The 26,124-nt window shown below is 40.2% G+C and overlaps 1 protein-coding gene across 1 annotated transcript in view; it reads right to left on the reverse strand.

Annotated features, from left to right (window-relative positions):
• Positions 1–1,380: 1,380 nt before the first annotated feature.
• Positions 1,381–26,124, reverse strand: part of LOC127220283 (disintegrin and metalloproteinase domain-containing protein 5) — a 61,258-nt gene continuing 36,514 nt past the window's right edge. The window contains exons 17-21 of the mRNA XM_051182044.1: positions 20,501–20,584; positions 19,624–19,738; positions 17,634–17,796; positions 16,547–16,600; positions 1,381–1,507 (exon numbers count right to left, since the gene is read on the reverse strand). Of these exons, the coding sequence (XP_051038001.1) occupies positions 1,381–1,507; positions 16,547–16,600; positions 17,634–17,796; positions 19,624–19,738; positions 20,501–20,584 (543 nt within the window). The remainder of the gene's footprint in view (positions 1,508–16,546; positions 16,601–17,633; positions 17,797–19,623; positions 19,739–20,500; positions 20,585–26,124) is intronic.

A 26,124-nucleotide genomic window follows, 5' to 3' on the forward strand; every position in this document is an offset into this window, starting at 1 on the left:
AGATGTTTTTCATATACTAAAAAAAAAAAATCACTAATCATTGATAGCAAATACTATATGAGTGCTTTTACTTCCAGGCTGGTACTGTCACACATTTTTGAAATTTAAAATAAGTCATGAAAGTTATGACCAATGTTAATTAGTTATTCATGATTTTGCCATATTCTAGGGAGATTACAAGGTAACTCAGATCAGAAACACTGTTTATTATTTAATATTGTTATTGCTTTCACCTGACTGTAAACATTAAAATAATTTAAATTTAACTCAATCTTGAACTTTTTGAAGGCCTAGAAGCTATAGACATGGAGTGTCAAATATGATTGATACTCTATTTGTGTCTGAGTTAGGTACAAACAGGAAGGAGGATGTGTGTAAGAGATGCCATGCCTGAAATCAAGAGCGAGTCGAAGTTTTGTGTGAATGCTAGGAGATGGCTTTTTTTTTTTTTTTCCCTTTTCTACATTGCTCAACAGTAGCTGTAAGGATTCAGGCTTTATGCTGGCCTGCCCCTGTCACCTGGCAGAATGCACTCAGACAGTACCCTGGTCAGCCCAGGTGCAAAGGGCCCCTTTAATAGACCTCGGCCCACTTACGTTGGCCTTCTGCTGTCTCTAGCTGCTTCTCCTTCCCACCCCCAGACAAAACTTTTCCTGTCTCCCTCTTCTGTCCTCTCTGTCTCTGTGTCTCTTTACCTTTTTCCTTCCCCAACCCCCACCCCCTGCCCCGCCTCCCTTTCTAATAAGATTTCTCACTAAGCTGTCTGCCTGGCATGCTAATCCCTCCACCTTGGTCAGCCTGGCCGGCCATGGAGTCTGCTAAGGTCCCCCTCAAGCCTCATCATAACAGTAGCTACAGAAAAAGGTGTCGTATTTATGATGAGGCATCATTGAATCAGTAAATGACTTTACCAAGGGTTTTATTAGCACTGCATTTGTATCTCAAAAACTAATCTGGACATGAGATCAGTCATGAAGCCTAAAAGTTGTAAGTCCATTTAGGAAATCTGACTGTGCATAGTCAGACCACAGCTGCCCACCCATGAGGAGAAAGGAAAACCGTAAAATATACCTACCTTTAACTTGGAAAATAACTTTTTCAGAGAAGAGCCAAATAAATCTCCCATTTATCCTCCAAAGTCCCCTTCTTGATAAAACTTGTGTTTCTTTTTATATTTATTAAGTATGTATTCAAGAAGGTTATGGCAGACTAAAGACAAAGAGAAATCCTATCCCTTTATAGCCATACAGATAAAAACCAATTTCATAGGTAATCACCACATTGTTTATTAAGGTGAATAAAACTTTGTGTTTCTTAGAGATGACCACAAAGGTGTACTCGAACCTGGGAACGGAGACCACCTTGCTGAGAAGACAGGGCTTATAGATCCGGCAATACTTTCCTGACAGGGCTGTCTCTGCCCCCAGACCTCAGAACTTCTTCACTGACAGCAAAGATGTTCAAAATCCTTTCTGAATCTGGTGTGACTGGCAGGTTGGCAGATGCGCTGAGGAGTTAGAACAAAGAAGTGTGGGATTTAAGTTATAACAGTCATTAAGTTCAGTGAGGTGTTCTAAAAATTAGAAATGCTTTTAAAAAAAAAAAACTTGGAGAGTGGATGAGACAGTTGACCGAAATACATGGGGAAAGATGGTATGTATAAATGTAGTACAAGCATAGCTATGCAAGAATATAGTGAAATGTTAACTGTGTACCACAAATTTATTATGACTCCACATGGTTGAATGTCACATTAACCTCTTGTGTAGGAGAAATTGCCTGCCAGCCTAACCAAGCCACAGGTGTTCTGCCCAGGTGCACAGGCCAGCCCGCATGAGCATGCGCAGCAGGCACTTCATCCCTGAGCCAAGCCTGCCTCTGTGCCTAGAAACTGCTGACAAAGACACACCTGACCCAGAGACACCAATGAGGGAAGGACAACACAACTGAGTCAGCCGCCTGAGCCAACGGGACTTTGGGAGAGGGTATAAAGGCAGGTCTAACTACAGTCCTCGATCTACCAACTGAGCTGAAGGACCCGCTAAGTCTAACTTCCTTAATAAACGAGTCTGCAGCACCGTCTGCTACTCTGACTCCCAGTACTTGAGTAGTTATTTGGCACTGTGTCTTCTCACCCCCTCCCCCAAGGGTGTTCAAGCAGGGTCAATCTTGCTGTAGGTTATACTAGGTTTTCTACATTTTAAATCTATTAACTATGTATTACAATTTACGCTATCTCCTTGTTGCTCACCTTGCCTCCTTTTCTTAGATTTTTTTTTTTTTAATAACTACTCTGGGGGAGGTGTGGAGTCCAGGTTGACCTTATGTAATATTTAAAATAGTTAAGATTTTTTTAGGAAGTTGCATAAACCCTTTTACAAGAAGATGGGGCTGGCAAGGTGGCAGCACTTATTCCTCTTGCAGAGGACCCGAGTTTGGTTCCCAGCGCCCACATCACAGCCCACAACAACCTCTAACTCCAATTCCAGGGGGCCCACTGCCCTCTTGACCTGCTCGAGTGCTCTTGTGCACACCTGGTACATACATATTAACGCATGAAGGGACACACAGACACATAGAAGCTCTAGCGTTTGTATTTATTATTCTTATGTGGAGAATCCAAACGTTTTCACATTGTTTCTTTCTATGTGTGTATGTCAGGGAAAGGGTATTCTGCAACTTAATCATATTTCCTTTCCTGGAAAAAACGGGTACAATGGGAATAAAGCTTTCTGATAGTTCACCTTATAGCCACAACTACACTTACCCCTCCTTAAGCTTTCTCATCTAATCTCTTACCTACACCTCGAATTTTAATATGCTAATAAATTTATCAACCTAATCATAAGTTCTTATTTGACTATTATCTACTAAGCATGTTACTATTGTTCCCATCATTTTATTCTCCTTTATTAATGTTTATTAATGTGAGAAAAAAAATTTCCCCAGTTTAAGAAAATATTTATCTGTTACATTTTGAGTTATTTCCGGGTTTGGGCTGGTATGTGCTTGACTGTTACAAATACTTGTGTGGTAGTTTGAAAGAGGCCCCCATAGACTCATAGGGAGTGGCACTATTGGAGATAAAGGATAAAGTAGGTGTGGCCTCGTTGGAGGAAGTGTGTTCCTGAGTTGGGGAGGGTGGGGGCTTTGAGGTTTCTGAAGCTCAAATCAGGCCTAGTGGCTCACTGCCTCTTTCTCCTGCCTGTGAGACCCAGATGTAGAGCTCTCGGCCCTTTCTCCAGCACCATGTCTGCCTGCATGACACCATGCTTCCCACCATGACGATAATGGACGAAACCTCTGAACTGTAAGCCAGCCCCAGTTAATGTTTCCCTTCATAAGAAGAGCTGTGGTGCTGCTTAGTTGTGGTTGTACAGTGCACAGAGCCCTTTCAGATCAGCTTCTTCTGCTTAACAGCATGCATACTGGTTTCCTCTGGGGCTCTGTGTGTCTGGATTATGCACCTCTTTTTAGTTTCTATTGCCTGAATGTGGCACTTTATCCAGTCATCCATCCACCTACTAAAAGGTTATCTGTGTTGCCTCTGGATTTGGATATTGTGAATAAAACTGGGCACTGGCCAAAAAAAGAGTTGCTGTGGTCAAGGAGTCTCTTCACAGCAATACAGACCCTAACTAAGACAGCCTGTGTTACAATTTCAGTGTGAATATAATTTTGATTTGGGGCATGATAAGTACCCAAGAGTTATTCCCTGATTGTGAAGATCTTCCAAAGTGACAAATTCAAAATAAAGCAGGGAAGTGCAAACACAAGGATCCTGCCAAAGACAGCAAGCATTGTGTTCAGGGAAGTGGAGTTCTGCAGCTGCAGGAGATGATTGGAAGCTGATTAGAGAAAGAGGTTGATGGCCTCCAAGCCTGCCCTTAAGGATAATCTTGGTAATGCCTGATTGGATGAGGCTGTGCCAATACTTGTGCCCTAAGACAAGCCAAACTTGGCAAGTGGTGTGCAGCATCACATAAAGGCAGCCTTTAGTCTTAGCAGCCAAAACGACATGAGCAGAGGCCAGCAGTCTCACAGAGCCTACTATACATGTAATATGCAAATATTAGATATATTTGCCAGTTCTGATCATATCATTCCCCTTCTTTTGGGGCCATAGTCCTCCTAAGTTAGAAATTAAACCAGAAATTTTAAAGATCTGAACATGGAGAGAGAATTTGAATGTATTATCTGCATACTATACTCATGTGTATAGCTTAAATATGTTATGGGTTGACTCTAAATAAACCATGCTCTGATGTATATGCTCTGGTAGTTTAGCAATCAAGATGAATAGCTTAATTATTTGAAGTTGCCATGTGTTCCCATGGTTAAATCTGGATATCAGAACTTATTCTTGAAATGGATTAATAACTCTAATACACCAATTACAAAGCAAAATCACAAGACCGAAAGGCCAGTACCTTGTAGGGCTTTATTTCAAAATGGTGTGAAATCGTTCAAGAATCCTAAGTGACTTTCCCCTGTGAAGGTAACTTGTATGTGGCGGAGGTTGGTGGGGTGGAGCAGGAAGAAAGCTGGAGTAGGGACAATACCTGAGATTAAGGTAGATGCTGCTCTGCACGGGTGTTTGTGGTTCAGTTGGGTGGATAATTTGATGTGGAAGCTGATAGTTTTTGGATGGCTGGGCTGCTGACAATGGTGGGGACATGGAGATTCATCCCGGATCTGAGAGATCTGACATAGTAAAGAAGTGTTGAATGCCAGGTGTGTATGGGAAGGTTAGATAGTAAAAGAGTAGTTTAAAATGCTTATTAGAGCTGAAAATTGAGATTTATGACCACATAAACAGGAACCTTAGGGAGAAAAAATGAGGAAGTAAGATTATCCTGGAGAAATATATGGAGAGGGTTAAAAAAAAATCCAAAGTGAAACTATGAATATTAAAGTTGATTTGGTGCCTAAAATGAGCAGACTGTAAACAGATGAATCACAGTGATGCTTAAAAATAAATTACAGTTCTAGGAGGGAAGATTGAGCAAATGTGTCTTCATCTTAGCATCCACAGAATCAAGAAGAGTAAGGAGGGGAAAGTGTGTTAGGGCTAGCATTGCTGAATGAAGAATGTCCCAACATGCACTCCAGGAAGCCATTCCTCCCCAAAAGATTTCTCCTATCTGTCACAGCCAGAAGGATGTGAGGTTATGTAAAAAATTTCTGGTTTGCACCAGAAAAAACGACAACAAACCTGGACAAAGTTTCAGGCTACACAGAGCTAAGACTAAAGTCCCCGGGGAGAGAGTGCTCCTTGGAGCTACAGCGCTTAGGTTGCTGTCTGTCTGAATTGAAGTTTCTGTTGCTGTTATGAAACACAGTGACCAAAAGCAATTGGGGCCAGAAAGGTTTATATCACACTCTCTGGTAACAGCCCATCACTGAGAGTCAAGTCAGGGGCTCAAACAGGAAGTGATCCCGAAGCCATGGAGGACTGTTTACTGGCCTGCTCCCTAGAGACCAGACCAAGAGTGGCAATGCCCACAGTGGATGGGGCACTCAAACATCAACTGTCAATCAAGAAATGCATCACAGGCTTGCTCACAGGTGGGAAGGGACAAACACACTGGGCAGACAGAGCTTAAGGCAAGTTTTATTGGGGGAAAGGCAGAAGAGAGGGAGAGAGAGAGAGGGAGAGGGTGAGTGAGAGAGAGCAAGAGGGCAAGAGCAAGTGAGTGAGGAAGGGAGGGAGAGGGGGAAGAGGGGGAGAGAGGGAGAGAGAGAGAGAGTGTGTGTGTGTGTGTGTGTGTGTGTGTGTGTGTTCTGTCTGCCCCTTCAGAGGAAACTCAGGAAAGAGTTTTTCTTTTAAAGAGACCCCCAATGCCTTCCTACAGAGCTAGGGTGCACAGAGACCCTGTGGCAAGTTCTAAAGAGGCAGGGCCAGGTCTGCCTGTATTACAACAGGGGCTTTTTCCCAATTGAGATTCTCTCTTCCAAAATGACTCATCTTTGCATTGACATAGAATGAGCCAGGACAACACTGTCTTCCTGGGTAATTGGGTAGATGCCACTCTCAGACCATGTCATGTACTTTGCTCAAAACTGAGGCAGCCACTAAAGTACTAGGAATTTGGTGTGGCTTTGTCTCTCCATATTTCCCCATGGGGTGCTTTTTTCTATCAATAAAAAGACCTTTGCTAGAAGCTGGAAGAACTGCCATGCCAGGGCTTAGGAAGAAGTGAGGGGATGTGAAGATAGAGGTAGCCAAATTTTTCCTATAGGCCGAAAGAATGCAACTTAGGAAGGAAAAAAATTTACCAGTGGTAAAGGCAGAAAAGGAAATGTTAGAAAATACTATAAAAAGAAGCTTCATTCTTAGAAGATATAATTATTAAATTTATAGATTGAAGGGTTTTTTTTTTAATTACAAAGGCAAAGATATACCAAAAGGTGATTAGAGTGGCCACCCAAACTTATCAATTGTTCCCTGAGGTCTATGGGCTGCAGCAAGGAAGGAAAGACTTCCATAATTACAAGGCAGGTTGCACATGCCAATAGTCTTCATTGTGCTTGTAGAGTGTAGGTTTGAACTGTGCAGTAAAAGCGTGCTCTTTGGGCTATTCAAGAATGTTGTGGGAATAGTTACATGCAGTGATTGTTATGCACAAGGATCATAGACTTCCTGAAGGCTGGAGAGGAAGTAGGGCTGGGAGAGCAGGTGGAAATTTAAAGGAGAAAAGGTACATCTCTCCCTTGATCTGTGCTTATTATTGGTAGTAAATGAAGAAACAGAATATTGATGCAGAAGCCTGTTACTGAATAACAAACTTAATTTCCCCCAAATATGTAAATAATGAGATGAAGAAATTTTCGAAGATGAATAATTGTAAGTCAGTTTTATATCTTGGCTGTGTAATTTCACATTTGGTAAATAAGAGGAGAGACTCAGTGTTCTTTAGTCTCCAGTGGATGGCCACACACCTGTGAGTTTATGAAAAGAATAAATCGAACTCAGTGGGAGCTTTTTAATAAAAAGGGGATGGGGAGGTGGGGTGGATATGGGAGGAGTTAGGGGTGGAATTGGGAGGTGAATGTGATCCAAACGTATTTACTGTACAAAATTCTCAAAGAATTAATAAACATTAGATATGTAGGTAGGTGGATGGATGGATAGATAGGCAGATAGATAGCAAACAGCTTTCTTAAAATAGATTCTGAAAAAAAAAATCCCTGGTACAAAAATAAAACTGTTCAATAAAATTGCTATAAGTTTAACATCAAAATGTGTCTAAGAAAATAAAAGAAATTCTCAACAGCAAAACGTGAAGGGATAGAAGCCAAAATTATAAATAGCTGTTCAATTTCGTGATGGTTTTAGAGACGCTGCCCATTATATTTTCTTATGGGGTTATGAACATATGTCAGATAATTTGTACATTTCAGTTAGCTTTGAAACATTCTGAAATAACAGTCAAACTGAAGGTCCACATCACCAAAAATTTCCTCACATTTTCCATAATCCAGCCCAAGCTCCAGAATCTGTGTATCACTAACTGGGGTACTCTATGCAAGTACAGACAAATTTGCATGCTTTGTTTAAATACAGATGTAATCACAATGAACATATTATGCCTTTATTTCCATATATAGCATTAAGTATTTCAAGATTCCTCTTTTTTATTTTGTTTTTGGTTTTAGTTTTGGGGGTTTTTGCGTTTTGTTTTGTTTGTTTGTTTTTTCAAGACAGGGTTTCTCTGTGTAGCTTTGTAGACCAAGCTGGCCTTGAACTCAGAGATCTGTCTACCTCTGCCGCCACCACCACCTGGCATATCCCTCTATGTTTTATGTACCTAAATATTCTTCCTACTTATGGATAAGAAACATTCCTTTGTATGAATATTTTACAATGTTTATCCACTCATGTTTTGCATCTTTCTACTTATAATGAAAACATCTCTGGTGGAGACTTTGTAGGCTGTGTCTCTCTGAACATGTGATCTCTGTGTGCATGTATATGTGTATTCAGGGTAATACTGAAAACTTTCCTATACAATTATCCTTTCAAAAACATATTGAAACTATCATACTTTTTGTATTGCACTGAAATATCTCCTTTACTATATAGATTAACTAAACACAACAAGGTCCATTTTTTTATTTTTTAATGAAAATTTACATAATATATGCTAATCATAATTTACCCTCTCCCAGATCCTCCCCACCCATGCAACTCCTTTCCCTCTCTATTTAGGCAGAGAGATTTAAAAAAGAAAAAAAAATCACAACACATACATACACACAAAAAATAAAAAACACAGAATTGGAAGTCAAACTGTATAAACAAAAGACCAATAAGGTAAAAAGAAAAATGCCCCCCCAAAGAAATATGTGGCAAAAAAATGTTTTTATATCTGTGGCACAGTGACTACAACCTAATTCTATTGCTGGCTCAGCTGCTGCTGCCAGTGTCTCCCAGCCGCCACCTAGCTGTTGAAGCTGCAGACAGGGGCACCTTGCCTTCATGTTCAGATGCCACTCTGCCTCAGTTTCCTCCACATAGGGAGACAAATGTTTTAACTAAGTCTCTATCTTATATTACCAATAAAGACCCAGGAGCCAGATACTGGGGTGAAAACCTGCTAGCCCAGAGAGGCAGAGAGAGCAGCCAGCTGACCTTCCTCCTTTGCAGACATCTCAGAAAGAGAGCTTCTCTTCTACCACCCCAAACCAAGAAGGACCACCATACTCAAAATTCCTATTATCTAATACTTTGGGTGTCTCTCTCTCCATCTTTCTGACTTCCTATTACTCTCTACAGCTACTTCCTGTCAACTAGTGGCTTGCTCTACCTCTTGACCTAGGGTTGATTTTATTTACTCCTGTTTACAGTAAATTCTTAGATTAAGGGTGCATAGTAAGAAGGGCTGTGCTGCACCACAGCTAGAGGTAGGCTTTTCTAATAAATAACACAATATCAGTGGGTCTCTGTGTTAGTTGCCATCTTCTGAAGGAGGACGCTTCTCTGATGGTAACTGAGAGAGATGCTGAGTACATCAAACAGAATGTCATTAGAAGTCAATTTATGTTGTGTTCCTTTAGTAGTAGTCATGGTATTTGGTTTTCCCCTAGGCCCACAGACTATCTAGTCTTGGGTTTTGGGCCACCTGAGTAGTGTTAGTCATAGGCTCTATCTTGTGGAGTGGGCATTAAATCCAATCAGATAGTGGTTGCTTACTTCCATGATGTTTGTGCCACTATTGCACCAGAATACCCTACAGGCTGGTCACCATCATAGACTGCAGGGTTTGAAGCTATGTTGGTGGTTACCTTACAAGAATCTTCCAGTACCGTGAACACTAGTCAGTAGGGATGAAGGCTCTAATAATGCACCAACTCAACTTCTCTGTGTTTAATGAGATATCCAAATGTTGTCCTCAGTCTAGAACCATACATCACTTTGTGGAGATTACCCAATAGCATTAGAAATAGCCTGAGTTGTTTAGGTGTTTCCATGGAGTCCCTTTGGCCAACAACTCAGATGTAACCCAGTGAGACTCCCTTAGAGAAACTACTTTTTTCCATGGTGAGTGGTTGTTAATTGGAGACATGTTCTTGTTCAGCACTGGAACCTTGTCTGGTGATCTGAGCAGGTCCTGTGCATGCTGCCATACTCTTTGTGAGTTCATGTGTGTGTTCTGTTGTGTCTGGAAGACAATGTTTCCTTGGTATCATCTATAGCCTCTGGTAAAGAGAAAGTAGAGAATATGCCTCAGTCTATAGACATAGGAAAGGATGTGTTTTAGACACCAAGAAAACAACCCAATTAAAAGTAGAGACATGGAACCAAAGAGATGTCTCAACAGAAGAAATACAAGTTGCTAAGCAATGTAATTTAAAAATTTTCAACATCCTTAGCCATCAGGAAATTGCAAATTAAAACTACTGTGAGATTACATCTTGCCCAGCCAAAATGACTAAGATTAAAATTCACAACACACAAACCACTGACAATAAATGCTGGCATAGATATTGGGAAGGAAAAGCATTTATCTCCTGCTGGCATGAGGGTAAAATGGTATGTATGTTCCCCCACAAAGCTAAAAATATGTCTACCGTATGATCCAGCTGTACCCCTCCTGGGCATATATTCAAGCAACACTACAAAGGTAACAACTGCTCATCTGTGTTCATTACTATTATTCATAATGGCCATGGAATGGAACTGGCTGATGAATAGATAATGAGAATGTGGTACATATATGCAATGGAAATGGAGTTTGAAATAACCATTCTGAGTTAGGTAACACAGAACCAGAAAGAGAAGCATCCCACCTTCTTTCTTAATAGACATATGCTAGTTTTGAATATGTAGGTAGGTGTGTTTAAATTGGAGTTCCCACAGAAATCAAGAAGGTGACAATAGGACAAGGGAATGCAAGAGGATTGCAAGGGGCAGAGGGTAGAATGTAGGTGGTGTGACAGAGGGGGAGAAGGAACAGAAGAGACATGTGGGGTGTGGAATGAGAGCAACGCAGATGAGGGAAGTGGGGAGGGATAATTAACATTAAACATCTTTGTAAACTCACATGCACACATATATAATGAGTTCAAGTGAAGCTACCCTATAACAAGGGTGACCATGCCTCTCCCAGATACCAAAAGTTACCAACAAAAAAGACCAATGTCAGGTTGGGTTACCTCTTTTTGAACCCTCCCAAACACTACTGCCATTGCTCTTGGTTATGCTCCAGAACTTAATGGTAAGACTTTATTGCTTGAAGATTCTAAATAGGACATGAAGAAATCAAACTGGCACTGACCTGATAGCTTCATCCATACTGATTAGTGCTCACAGTGCTAGAAGTTTTGATTTACATTGTCAGGGAACAGAATTATTCAGCAATCTTACCCATCTATGATCCCCGAGAGCTACAATTAACATGCCTTGTAAAATATGCCCACTGGTACAATGGTGGCATGAATTTTATATGAGTAACCAACCACTTTCTTATTGGATTTAAAGTCTGCTCCACAAGATGGAATTCGTTCCTAGTACCATTAACTGGCCAAAAAAAAAAAAAATTAAAAATTATGAATGGAAAACCCAATACTATCCTTCTGTTAAGCAGACATGGTAATAAAGTGCTCCCTAGGTGCATCTCTCAACCCTCATCAGAGAATCCAGAGACCCACAACTTGTTAGTACTCAGAAACTAAAAGTCCAATGGAGGTTTTCAGCTCTCAATAGGATATTGATATTGAATTCCCTCTCCTCAAGGCTCAGGGATAATTTTGGAAGAAGAAACAGAAATATTTTAAGAATGAGGTACTAAGCATCTGCTGAAAAACAGTATTTACCAGAGTTTATGACATGATTGGGTCATTAAAACTATTAGCCCACAGAAGCTGTGGCTGCACACACAAGACTTATACAAGATGAAGCAGTCATAATCTCCCATGGTCTATATAGAGCTGTAGGCAGTTAATGACTTCCATATAAGGGAGGGGCAAGTTTTCTTGAGGGATGCATCTCCTGAGAAGTTATACCCTTGCACATATAGGTAAAGTCTTTAGGTTTTAAAAGAGCACATGAAGTTGGGATGGAAATGTGGTGGGTAGATGGGGAACTAATGAGGGGTGGCAATTTTGATAAAATATACTACATACATGTATGAAATTCTCAAACAATATAAAAAGGAGAAAAGATAGCACCATCAATAGAGTGCTGGCCAAGCTGGATATCTGTAGCAAGCAGAATTAAATCAGCTTGTTATCTCTCACTTTGCCCAAGCAGAGTAACAAATTCAAGGTGTAAGCAAGCATTTGGTGAGGACTATCTCAACAGAACTATATGCACTCAGGAAATAAAGCTGACAATCCACAAAGGGGACTTCAAGAAATTAAAAGTTTCTGTACAGCATAGGAAACAGTTAATCTAGTCAAGACAGCCTACAGAAAGGCAGGAAACCTTTGCCAACTAAACATTGGACAGAGGAAATTTCTTTCATACTTCATAGTTATTCTGAAAATAATGAAAGCAAGCACATATTTTTCTGTTTTGAGACTGTATGACTGGTATGGTAGCAAGCACTTGTAAACCTAGTGCCTACAAGGCTGAGATGGAGTTATCATGAATTCATGACCAGCTGGAGCTACAAAACTTATTTAGTTGTGATAAAGCTCTTGACATGGGGTCCCACATCTTAAGGAATGTTTAAGTGCCATATACAGTATTTGTTTATCATGAGGCTGGCTGTACATGTTTTAAGACTTTATTTCCATTGATTAGTAATACTCCCATTTGCTCCTCACAACATTGTAACAAGTACGGTTTTTCCTCCCACCGCCTGGTATTGTCCTGCCGCCACGCCGCCAGCCCCAAATAATGTACAGAGACTCTGTATTAGATATTATGTCATTGGCCAGGTACTAGTTTCTTATTGGCTAGCTCTGCCTTAGTTATTAACCCATTTGTGTTAATCTATGTTATGTCCACGTGTTCTTCTTACCGGGAGCCGGCTGCCGCATACTGCTCTCTCCAGACTCTCCATCTTGACTCCTCCTTACTATTTCCTCCTTGTCTCCTAGTCCCTCCTATCTTCCTTTCCTATTGGCCAACAGTGCTTTATTTATTAACCAGTATGAGAAACATATACAGAATGACATCTCCCATCACAACATCCTAAATCCAAGTTCATTAATTGATGAGCGCCTTCCAAACAGATGTGGTACCTCACATGCTAGGCATGTCTCTGATCATTTTGCTACTGGGCATCTTTTCATACACCTACTGGCCATCTGCACGTATTCTTTGGCTGAAGATGTATTGAAGGGTTCAGTCCTCATTGTTTTACTTGAGTCATTAAAGAGTTATCAAGTTGGGAGCATTACTTGGTTTTGTTTCTTTGGATGGCTGGTTCCGGTTTTAGTGAAAAGTCTATTTAAATAATTAGCTTGCTTTGACAATCAGGTTATTATCAGCAGTAGCATTGCTTCGGTGCTAGGCTATTGAGCTGTTTTCTATTCTTGAAATGAATAACTTATTATGGTACTTGATCTCCAAAATTGTTTTTCTTCCTCTTTGCTTTTTCCCCTTTATACACTGAAGATTTTTAATTTAATGTTGTGCCGACTACTTGTTTTGTTGTCTGCACTTTTAATTCTAAGGGTGTAATTACACCACCAGACAGGCAGACCTTGGCAGAGGACTGCAAGAGCCAAGGAAATAGGACAAGAAAGTACCAGGGCAGCTGAGCAGTGGTGGCTCATGCCTTTAATCCCAGCACTTGGGAGGCAGGCAGATCTCTGGGTTCAAGACTAGCCTGGTCTACAAGATTTAGTTCCAGGACAGCATCCAAAGCCACAGAGAAACCTTTCTCAGAAAAGAAAAAAAAAGTACCAGGGCAAGATACCACCTCCAAGAGGATGTGCAGTGACAATCCCTATTCTAGCTAGACCCCACCTCCCATTTTCTATGATCTCCATGTCATAATATTATGCACACACCAGGGAGTAACTCCATCGATTAGGTCAGGGCTCTTAAGATACAATCAAATCCTGGATTCTGGAAAAGAAGGCTTTAATACATGGAGAAGAGGGGACATTTTATGTTCATACTTCATCATATATCCAACGACAGGGTTCTTTCTGCATTTTTTTATTAATTTATTTTTTAATTCCAATCTCAGTTTCCCCTCTCTCCTCTTCCCCATTCCCTGTAAACTTCCCCCTCCTGCTCCACGGAGAGGCTAAGGCCTCCCCTAAGTCTATCCCATCATCTAGTTGAGGCAGGGCCAAGTCCCCCCCAACCCCCATGCCTGTGTCTGGGCTGGGCATGGTATCTCCATGTAGAATGGGCTCCACTGAGTCAGTTTTGAGAGAGTTTGCAACACTAAATGCTTCAATAACAAAGGAGAGTTCCAAATAAAACCTAAGATTATGCATTCAGAGAACAGGACAAAATGAACTTCTGAATATCACAGGAAACTGAATTTAACACAGAACAGCAATAACAGCAAAGCATATTCATATCAGCAGAGCAAAGAATTGATTCTTTAAAAAGAAGTGCAGTGAATAAACTATCTGGACTAAGAATAAAGGACAGAAGACTCAAGTGAAAGCATAAGTATGGGTGCTATTCACAAAGGCAAGTCATGGAACCAGCATAGATGCCCAATGACAGATAAATAGATAAAGAAACTGGTTAAACACTTGTGAGATGAGGCAGTAGAGTCAGGATTAAGGCTGGGCTCCATTGGATAAGTGGCTGGTTTGAAGCTAGCTTGGAATATATGAAAGCTTGACTTAAAAAAAAAGAGAGAGAAAGAAAGAAAGAAAAGAAAAACCACATTTAACCACAAAAAAAAAAAAAATCATAAGATGGTGAGCAAGATGCATTTGACAAGGCCACCATCATTCTGGTGCCTCTATTAGTTTCTTTTCTGATTGCTATAACAAAAACAACTCAGGTAAGAAATCTTTAGCACACAGTTCTAGGTCACAGTCTATCATTAGGGAGGAAGTCAAAGCAGGAGAAACTTGAGGCAGATTTAGTCATATCTACAGCCAAGAGCAGAGAGTGTGAATGCATGCAGCCTTGTTCTTGACTGTTTTTCTCCTGATGGGGAATGGTACCACCCACAGTGGGTGGGTCTTTTGACCTCAGTTAACATAATCAAGATAATGCTCCCCAGGCCTACCCATAGGCCAATCTGAGCTACATAATCCTTGTTGTGACTCTCTCTGCAAGTGAGTCTAGATTGTCAAGTTAACAACAAAATAATCAGGATACCTAAGTTAGACAAAAGTAACACAAAAAGGAAAGTATATAGGGTGAAATCTCTTATAACGTTAATAGAGCCAAATGTAATGGTTTACACCTGCAATCCCAGCAACTGGGAGCTATGATGATCATATTGTTTCATCCTCCCAAGGGCTGGAATTGTAGATATGAGTCACCATTTAAATTATAGATTTCATATTTTGAGTAGATATGATAATTGGTTAATTGTTTTCACCATTGCTATTGTATCCTGAGAGGCTAGTGACAGACATGTTTTGGAGAAAGGTATATATTTCATCTAAACATTTTAATTTACTGACTAAGTTCTTCTAATGCTCAGAAAATAAAAATAATGTCACTTTTACTTTAATAACTCATGGCCTTTCTCTTTCGATTTGAGTTATGTAATAATTTGTGTAAATTTTATGAACTTTTCAAAGAATCATCTTTTGTCTTTGCTTACTCCTTCTGTTACTTTTCCTACATGGATTTGTTTCTACTCTTCTTCCCATCCAGTGTCTTTGAGGACAATTAGCTGGTCTTTTTCTATGTTGTTAGGGTTTGCTATAAATATACATACTTTATGTAGCAAGTTCATCTGAATTAAACATTCTTCCTGATGCAAGTGTTTTATAACTCAAGATGTAAAGATTAAGATTTAAGATTCGGGAAGTAAACAATTTGTAAGTCTCAGGAAGTCCCTAAAACTTACCTGACACTAAGACTCCTCCCTCCCCAAGGTTATCTTTGCAGTAAGGATTGCTGAGGAGAGAAACTACCCAGCTTAAGGATCTGCCTGCAAGTCATGCATAGAGAGAAAGCCAGGATTCCAACTTTCATTAGTCATCACCAATGTTGGAGTAAGCATTTGGTAATACGACTAACTAGCTAGCTGAGTCATTTCTTATCCTGTAAGTCACCAATAAACTCACTTTAGTAGTATCATTATCTTGGTCTGTCATTGGTCCCTTATTTGGAGTGAGCATACATATATTCATGTCTCCCCCCCCCAAAAAAAGTGTCACATAAAATAATTCAAATAAAGACATCTCTATTTTTTTATATATTGTAAAACAGACTTTTAACAACAGGATGACAATGATAAGTGCCAGTACATAATAACACATCTCTTAGAATTCTCCAAGCTCAGTCATTAATCTCAAATTTTACTGAATAAATCATCGTACTTTATGACTTTATTTTGAGTTTCTCACCACTGTAGCATAATCATACATTCTGCACTAAATAGTTTCCTCACTTATATTCTATCCACTGTATTGTAAGGGAAATTTCTATAACTGAAAGTCTGGGAGATGCCTAACCCATGAAAATGATTTATTTTTCAATAATCTGGTATCTAACTCTCCTAGATGGATTAAAAGAACAAAAGCAATAACAACTCCCAAGATCAATCTTGCTAGCAGTCATTTCTTTGAGGTAATCTCCTGACTATGTGTGCAAAGGGCATCGTTATCAGACATCTTTGTATGTCTTTGTATGTGATGGTAAAATGTCATCAGAATATAGATCCTCATTCCCTCTTCTAATAAATTCTTTTCTCTACCCACAACTGGTAGTCTTGTGTGTGCTAGCACTGAAGTCCAACCATCAATCTTCTGGACAATAAATGGTAGAGACCAAGATAATAGGCAACCACATTTCACTGCTTACTATCATAAGACATTCTACGATGACAACTGTAAAGACTATGGTAAAGGAGTGTATGGCCTGTAAACTAGCCTTTTTCAGCAGCCCTAAAAGCTACTTGCTACAGAGTGATTAACTGTATCGCTCCACACTTACCTTCCTCTACTAGCGGTCAACTTGCTGTTACTTCCACTGACTTCTGTCATGGATCTATAGAATTGATAACAGTTCATTTTAAACTGGAGAACACTAAATCTCAAACATCATGTACAGAGAGAGAGTTGTCCAAGGAAACAGAATGATTCACATACATGAAATGTCATTTTCCAGTATGAACGGGCACTTCTGCATGATTCTTATCACTTTAAACTAGTTTAAGTGTTTACACTATTAACCCACATCTCCACACTCAGGGAGAAACAGGCAGCCCTATGGTTTCCCTGAGTTGGATTAAGGCAAAATCATTAGCAATGTGCAAAAAGTCAAATTATTCAAAATATATGAACCCATAAGTAAAGCTTTGATGTTTCTGTGAATCTGCCAAGATAAGTGTGAATTTCAGAAAATCCCCAATAATTCTGTAATAAATATTAAACAATTTTTGAGAATTTTTGTTATATGTGTGCATTTAAGCAGTATTTCGTGTTTGAAAATGTTAAATCACTTTTACTTTAGATGCCAACAATGTTTATGTGGATAAACGTGTTTTTCAATCAACTCCCAAATGGTATTGCTTATCAAATGGCAAGCATTTCTTAAATGTTTGTGAAAGACAATATGTACATGTGTGTGTGTACCTGTTCATGTATGGGTATATGTGTGTGGTGATGCCTCCTTTACCCATGCTACAACTTTTTTTGGGGGGGTGGGAGTGACACAGAGTCAGGGTTATACATGGGGACTAATCACCCAAACTCAATCATTTTTCATGGTAACCCATGCAAACCTGAGTTTGGGTGCTTGATGGGCTTGTAATTCCAACCTGGAAGGCAGACACAGGAGGAGCCCTGGGGTGCTGACCAGGCAGTCTAGCTGCCTACAGCAGCACTCTCTTCTTGATGCTGATGGTAAACTGAGATTTTAGTGATGGGAATGCACATGGAAATCAACCCAGTTTGCAAGGTGTATCTGTGCCTCTCTTTGTATTGCCTTACCTACTATCTTAATTTACATAAAACCGAATAGTTTTGTCCCAACCCATTTGATATAATAGTAAATATTAATGCGCATATTTAATATATACCTGTTGCTTTCATTTCCTTCTCTGTCACATAGCTGTCTCAGTTTACTTTGCTTTATAAATATAGCTGTAATAATGATAACTGCGGGTATAGATATATATAAAATGAGCTGAAGCTGCTGTTTTGGAAAAATACCATGACTTTGCTGCCGCTTATAGCTTTTACCTAGAATGGAAAACACCAGTTTTAAAATGTTTCTGAGATTTTATTAACCAAATGAAAAAAATATAATTACTTGACTTTTCCTCCAACATTAAACACCTCATTCAAATAAACTATAGTATGATTGTAAAAACAAGAAAAAAGAAAAAACTATGAAGTTGAATCAATGTATATAATTGTTAGTACCTTTTTAAATTATTTTTCTTTTTTGAGATTATCTACCATTTCCTCTTCCCTTTCCTCCCATCAAGCCCTCTCTGCTGTCCTCCTTGCTTTCTTTCAAATCTGTGACTTTATTTTCATTTACTGGTTTGTGTGTGTGTGTGTGTGTGTGTGTGTAAACATACATATCTATATATAACCTATTTCAGTCTTTCAGTACTTGCTTATTTCTTCGATGATAAAATGATCACAAAGATTTATTTAATTGCTTTCTAGTTTATCAACCCACCCTGCCAATCTAAGGGACTTTGCCATCTACATGATAGGTTTGAACCACTTTCACATATGTATCAAGGGTGGGATATCCATCACTGTATCTTTGCATATTAACTACTCATTCTGCTTATCCAAAGATGCCTGACAATAGGTTTGGTACTTGGAAAGGGTTGCTGTTCTAATGAATACTTAAGAATATGGATGGAGAGTTAGAGAATGGCAAGAGTAAAGACTAGAGTAATTGTCAGGGGCAGGCTACAAAATGCCTCAGTTGCCATGAGGAATTACCAAGATTATCAAGACAAATAGTTATTATCAAGTTAAGAGCTTCAGTGGAAGTTGGCTTTCTCCCAATCCATGCCTTTCCTCCGTTTTTATGGTCTCCCCTATTGAACTTCAGTCCCACTCCTAGTTCATCTCTGTTCTTTAAGATTTAACTTTGGTTTCACAGGACAACAGCCCCTGAGGAACGCTGTCTCTATATGAGTAATAATTTAAATATAGTTCATATCCAATTTAGGCAACATTCATAGGCAACTTTGGACTTGGAATTGATGCTGGAAATGGTAAAGATTTGGATAGCAAAGATAGAATGAATATTTACAGATGAGAAGAACATGAATTTTTAGGAGACTTGTGGTTTAATAATGTTATAGGTGATACTGACTACTCTGAAGTCCAGATTTTGAGGTTCAACAGCTGATGTAACAGTCTTTAGGAGCTGGGACCTTGGGAAATAAATAAGGTTAAATAAGGTTAAATGAGGCCCAGTAGTCATGGGATTCAAATGCAAGTTTCCTGTGCAGTAGAAGCCCTTAAATTCTGTTTTACGAAGAAGCACATGCCTCTCATGTAAATGTTATGCTGGCAACTTGGCCTTTAATCTCACTGACAGAAATGAGATTTGGATCTGCCATTTCATACTCAAGCGTGTTTGTCTCAAAGTGTCTTTCCAAGCTCTTCCCTGCCATGGGTCAACCTGAGTCCAAAGAAAAGAGAACAATAACAGAAATAAAAAGTCCTAAGAGTAAAGGCATTGTGCCAGTAAGGACAGCAAATGAGCAAATTATTTCTATGGTAGCTTGCTATTGTTTACTTCATGCTATAGAAATGTCTTCAATAAAAACAATGGGTTGCTCATCCCTTAAGAGAACTTTTTTGTATAGACGTCTCACAACCACACTAAAATTGCAGACACTGGGCACACACTTTTACCTTAGTATGCAATGTCAGTCGGGATAGGAAAAGAATCTAAAAAATTGTATGGTCCAATTTTTTTAATGTCATGAAATGTCCCATTTGCCAAATTAATTACTGTATAATGTAGATGTGAGCCTTTGATTTATCCTCTTACACATTACATTTAGTCGATAATATTTTAAAAACTCTAACCTTGAATATGGATTGTGTGTCCGTCATCAATGCTTCCAAACTGTCCTTTCATTTCCTCACAGTTAGGAGGCTTATACCCTTTATCACAGTGGCAGTGCTGAAAATTGTTGCAGACCTGGAAAAATCCAAAAGAATAATTGAGTGCCACACAGAACTGCATTCTAGGAAACTTAAGTTTGCACGGACAAATCCACCAAATTTCCTCTCATAACTGCCCATACTTCAGAAGGGACAGCTAAGGTCCTGTGGCCAAGTCAGCTTCTGTTTTCTAATTTATTTTCAACTTTCTAAAAACCATACCCAAGTACCATAATTACCAATAATAGCATACTGGTTCTCATATTTGCTAGCTTCACAGGGCATCCCAGACTCTAGTAAGGCCAGCATAATTGGTTCACTGCCTCCTGCCTTGTCTCTATAAGCAGAGAGTTGTACGGTTCTGTGGCTACACAAGGATGTACTCCTTGTATATCCCTCAGTCCACATATTCATCAAATATTTTACACATTCACAACTATATTCTGTGGCTAGTTGGCAAGTTCCTTAAGAAAAGAAAGCTGTAATTACAATTTATAATGTATACGATAAATACAGTAAATATAGATAGTATGTATGTATAATATAATAAGTATAAATAATATGTAAATAAATATATAAATCTAGTACATAAAATATGAATAATGAATAAATTATAAATATATAAATACATCTATAAACAAAATATATTGCACTTGTAATATGAGATGTTATGTAATATATGGTAAACTATGATATAATAGATATACTGTGTAACATAATAAATATGGTAAATGAGTCAGATTTAATGTTTTGCTTATTATTTGATTACAAAAACCATGTTGCTGAAATAAATACTTACCCCGTGGTTATTGCAATCTCTGGAAGCATCACAAGTTAAATCTGAGAGAAACCTCTTTTCTCTGCACACTGTTGACATACAGAACTAAAGCAAAGCGAGGCAAAGATAAAAAAACAAAAAAGAGTCAAACCATGAAACTGAGAGCATGGACAAAAGAAAACAAAAGTTCACATTACCTATAATTGGGACTCAGACCTGTGATACTATAGCCAAGAAAAAGGTAATTTTTATATATTGAAATGAGTTTTGTGCCTGCAGATTGCAAACTGCCAGGACTTTAGCATCCTACTTTCAAGCCTTCTGCCATAAGAAATCTTCTCGCAAAGATAAAGAACCAATAGGAGATGATATCAGTTTTGATCATAAGTGGAGGGAAGCTGTGCATCCTGAAGTGAGGGAACATTTACAGATAAATCTTCTATTTGATGAGTTATTATCAAAACTAACTAGCACATAATACTGGCACCAGAAGCATCACTGCCAACATAAAAGTTGTTGGAGGGTCTTTAGAAGTGACTTGCCAAGAGGATTATGGAGCCTGGAGCTAGAAGTTCCTGGAATGTTATAGGCAAAGCCAAAAAGGCCATTGTGCTAGGAACTTGGAAACGCAGCATGCTGAGCAACATGGACATTGGGGACCTGGCTCATTTGGTTTAAACAACTGCAGGAACTATTGCTAACTCGGCTTCAGGCTGTGCCTGTGAGAGACTGGCAAAAATTCCACGAGCATTCTGTCCATTTTTGACGACTCAAATTAAACTAAAGTGAATAATACAAACTAATTTGTTTGGTAGGGGACATATGGGACATGTAAAGCCATTCAGGCTGTGTTCTAGTTACTGTTTACTGTGCCCTGGTGTATGTGTGTGTGTGTGTGTGTGTGTGAGAGAGAGAGAGAGAGAGAGAGAGAGAGAGAGAGAGAGAGAGAGAGCAACAAGCAGAGTTGGGAAACATGGTGCTTGTTGGGGATGGTACGGGATTAATGTTGTAGACAAAGGCAGTACTGAGGGAGACTGCTCTAAACTTGTACCACAGGAAAGATCTTATGAAAAATGCAACTTTGCCTGAAAAGGAGAGAGCCTAGACATAGGATGTGGAAGAGGGGCTCTCTTCTCAAAGACACCACAGGGCAGTGTTACCCTAGGGTCAGCACAGCCAATCGATGTTTCTGTGGTCTAGGAAAGGCAGGCTGCATCTCAAGCTGGCAGCACACCTTGCTAGCATCACTCACATGGTACTACTTTCACAAGTGTAATGAGTACAAGACTTGGGGTGTCAGAGATCTACCTGCTTCACCTGCTTCATGGACACAGAGGGCAGCTTATGCTAAGTGATATGAGGCCCAAGAGAGGGGCAACAGGGCCAGAGAATTGAGGGTACTAAGGCCCTTTAGATCCCCTTTGTTCCCATCATGAGTGCTAGATTCCCAGTGTGGAGCTGCAGGATGTTGTATTTCCTAGGTCTTTGTCTTTATTTGGCTCAAAATTTTTCTTGCTATGACCCCCATAACTCATTTCTGGAATGCAATCTTTATGCCATTGTAAGTTGGAAGTATGTGACTTCTTTTTTTAATGCTATTAAGCTGATGGGTAAGACACTGCCTGCCTCAGGAGAGACTTTTACCCTTGAATAGTGTTGGAATTGTAATGACTATAGAGACCTTTGCAGGTGGACTGAAAGGATTTCGCATTTTAAAGTGGCCATGAGCCAATGGAGGGAGGACGGGGGAAAGGTATGGCTTAAAAGGAATATGCTGGATGTCGAGTGGGTAAGGGGTGAACTTTCAGTAGTTAATTCTGATTGCCAACTTGATAGGATCTAGGTCACTAGGAAGACAAATCTTCGGGCCTGCCTGTGAAGGAGTTTCTACATTGGGTTGAGGTAAAATGGCTCTGTGACAGCAGCCTGGAGGAAAAGGAGAAAGCAAGTGAGAATAAACATTGACTGTTCTCTGACGGCAGATGCCATGTGACCAACACTCAGCCATGCCTCTTCCTCGCCACACTGACCTATGTGGGATAAAAATAAACCCTCGCTTAACTTGCCTCAGTCACAGCATTGGGAGAAGTAACTAATACAAAGACTGACAGCAGTAATGCAAAGGTGACTCATGTGATGCCAATCTCCAAGCCAGCACAATAAAGGAGGAATAAGCTATAGAGAATGGAGAGAGCAACACTAGAAAGGGATTTCTTTAGGAGAACTCAGACAACAGATCTTTATAACCTTACCAAAACAAACAAACGAACAAAAAACAGAAATGACAACAAACAAACCTACAGCTAGTAGGAATACGGAACCAAAAACTAGAGAACAGAGACAGAAGTTAGAGAACAGAAACAATGAACCTGATAAAAACCAAACCTTGACTTTAAGAAGTTTTCTAAGTTTTGGTATGTAAAATCAGAAATGAAAAATCAGAACATCACTGTCAGTTGCACAGAAATAGAAATGTGGCGGCCTTTTGCCAAACAAACTGGATCAAGCAGTTGGAATTAACAATTTCCAGAGGCACAAACCCTGTTACAAATTGTTACATTTTATCTCCTGTGCTAAACACAGCAGCTCCTGTGCTAAAGGTTAAAGATGTTGCTAAAGGTTAAAGATGTCAGCTAAAGAGTTTTCAGAAAAATGACTACATCGCCACGGCTTTGCCCTCAGAATTAAGTCAACCAAGTCATGGGTTCATAGTTTGGTGACAGTATTAAGCATTGCTAGAGAATAGAAGATGAGACCTTGTTGAAGACCAGGCCACTGGAGGTGTGACCTTTGTGGTCACACTTTGTTCCAGGTCCCTTCATCACTGCTCCCCAGATGGAAAGACATCCCCCCCCCACCTCAGGCCCCAGTAAAACTGCTGATCTTCGGCTAAACTCAGGAGACCAAAATACAAACAAACAAAAGAAAACCTACCTGGAAGCTATTTAACTCAGGAATGTTCTCACAAGTAACCAAAAGGGCCTACTACAACTATTCAAGGAACCCACAAGCAGGTTGAAATAGAACCATGACCAGTAAGGATTATGAATCAAATATATCCCTACAAGTAAATCCATGCTTCTGTGGCCCTGGCCTCACAATGGATTCTAACAAATGGTTAAGAAGCACCAGCAGCTTCTCCTCCAAATTTTACTTTGAATGGAAAGGGTAGAGCATTTTCTAACTGATTTTGTGAAGCAATCATTTGCCTGATGACAAAGTCAAAATACAGACTAAAGTCTGTTTAAAAGGGAGGGGTATATATAAAAAATGCTAAAACAAAGCCAGACAACAGCTCTCAGCAACATATTCAAATATAAGCTATTTCTATACTACAAGGGACCTTGACATAAGAGAAAACAAAAAACAAACACTCAAGACAGGCCAGACCCCCATTTGAGAAAAAGCCCCCATAAGATCAGGCTGTGCATAAACCTGTGGGGCATTTTCTAAATTACCCATTGTGTTTGGAGCCACCCCTGGGCTGGGATTGTGGGTTCTTCAGGAAAGCAGGAATGGGGGAACCATGGGCTACAGCACTGCTCCATGGTCACTACATCAACTCCTGCCTCCAGGTTCCTGCCCTGTTGAAGTTGCTCTCTTGGTTTCCCTCAATGGACTGTGATACATCAGCCAAGTAAACCCTTTCCCCTCTAAGTTGCTGTGGTCATCGTGTTTCATCATAGCAATAGAAAGCCCAACTAAAACTTAAATGGAAGACTTTCAAATATTTATTTGTCATTTTTTACTTCTTCTTTTGAAAACCATGTATATAATTCATTAGCCCGTTTATTGCTCTGATAATTTGGAGTTCTTTATAAAGAACTATAAATGTATATAGAAATGTATATAGATTTATACAGTAAGTAGAATACCCCTAGTATAATCCTGAAGAATTCCAAGTCAGTGTAATGTTGAAATGTTTGCACATCTTTGTTTGCAGCTTCGGTTCTTCACAAAGTGAAGGACTGTCCATTAATTACTTTTCTATGGCTGAAAAAAAAAAACACCATAACCAAGACAACTTATAAAAGAAAGTTTTGTTTTGTGGGTTTTCTTTTTTGGATTCACAATTCCAGAGAGATAAGTGTCTATCACCATCACAGTGAGGAAGCATGGCAGTAGACAAGCATGGAGACTGGATGAAGCTGAGAGCCTACATCTTACATCACAAGCAGGAAACAGAGAGCAAACCTCAAAATGACATGTCTTTAAACTCTTAAAGGCCACCATCAGCGCTATATTTCCTACAGTAAGGCCACACCTCATCAGCCTCCCCAAACGTCAGCAACAACTGGGGACCAAGCATTCAGATGCCTGAAACTATAGGAAGACCTTACAGGTTTGGTTGATGTGGTGGTTTGAAAGTATGTCCATCCATAGATGCATGTAAGAAAATGTGCTAAGTGAATACAAGGGAGTATTTTGTTCCATTATCAAGGAGAATCAGAGTGTGGCATTTGCAGAAAAATGGGTGGAACTAAAAATATCCTCATGCTAAGGAAAAGTTACATCATACAAATGCTCTCATATTCATAATCTAGATTTAAATTTATACAATATGTGTATATATGTGTCCATGTACTGTGTGCAGGTGTGTGTGTATGTGTATGTGTGAGCATGCACACGTATGTGTGCTTGTGGGTGTAGGAAATGGGAGTGTAAACAGGACTATAAGAGGGAAGAAAGAGTCTGAACAAAGGAGACCTGCCTATCCACACTGGACCACCCATAATTTACACCTGTTTGGTCTCTGACCCCACCTCCAGTCCTCTGCTGGAGTCCCGGGGCCCTCCCAGAGATCTGCCTATCTCTGCGGGTCCACTCTGAGTTCCTTGACCCCCAAAGCAAGGGTCTCTGCAAAAGAAAGAGGCCTCAGCTAGAGAGTGACAGTTTCCAGTGAGATCCTACTATCCTGCAGAAACTTCCCAAGTTTCAGCTCAGCCTTTGTCCTCTTCCACCAGCCATTGGTTAGAGGTGAGTCTGGGCCCAATTGGGGCAGCCTCTCCCCTAAAAATCCCTCCCCCCACCGAACTCCCTGGGTTGGCCCCTGATCCCCCTGCTCCTGTGTCCTGTCCCCATCGATAGCACCCTTGGAGCTGTGATACACCCCCATCCGTCCCCACCGCGAGCCTGCCCACCCCTACCCTGTACCCTACCCTGCCCACAGTCCCCCTGCTCTGGTTGAGCACTGGGACAGAGGGTGGGGCCAATAGTCCACCCTACTTCGGAGACTTCTCGGAGCAACTCTGAACAAAGGAGACCTGCCTATCCACACGGGATAACCTGTAATTTCCACCTGCTTGGTCTCGGACCCCACCTCCAGTCCTTTGATGGAGTCCCGGGCCCCTCCCAGAGATCCGCCTATCTCTGCAGGACCACTCTGAGTCCCCGTCCCCCCCCCCCCCACCGCCAGCAAGATCCTTGACCCCCAAAGCAGGGCCTCTGCTAAAGAAAGAGGCCTCAGCTGGAGAGTGCCAGTTTCCAGTGAGATCCCACTATCGTACAGAAACTTCCCAAGTTTCAGCTCAACATTTGTCCTCTTCTGCCAACCATTGGCTAGAGGCATCTTCTACTGGATCCTCATCCCTGACCCCATCCCTGAGTCCCTGTCTGTGGAGAGACATCCTATAGAGCTTGGACCA

Source organism: Phodopus roborovskii, unplaced genomic scaffold (genome assembly GCF_943737965.1).
Source record: "Phodopus roborovskii unplaced genomic scaffold, PHOROB, whole genome shotgun sequence".
Lineage (NCBI taxonomy): Eukaryota > Metazoa > Chordata > Mammalia > Rodentia > Cricetidae > Phodopus > Phodopus roborovskii.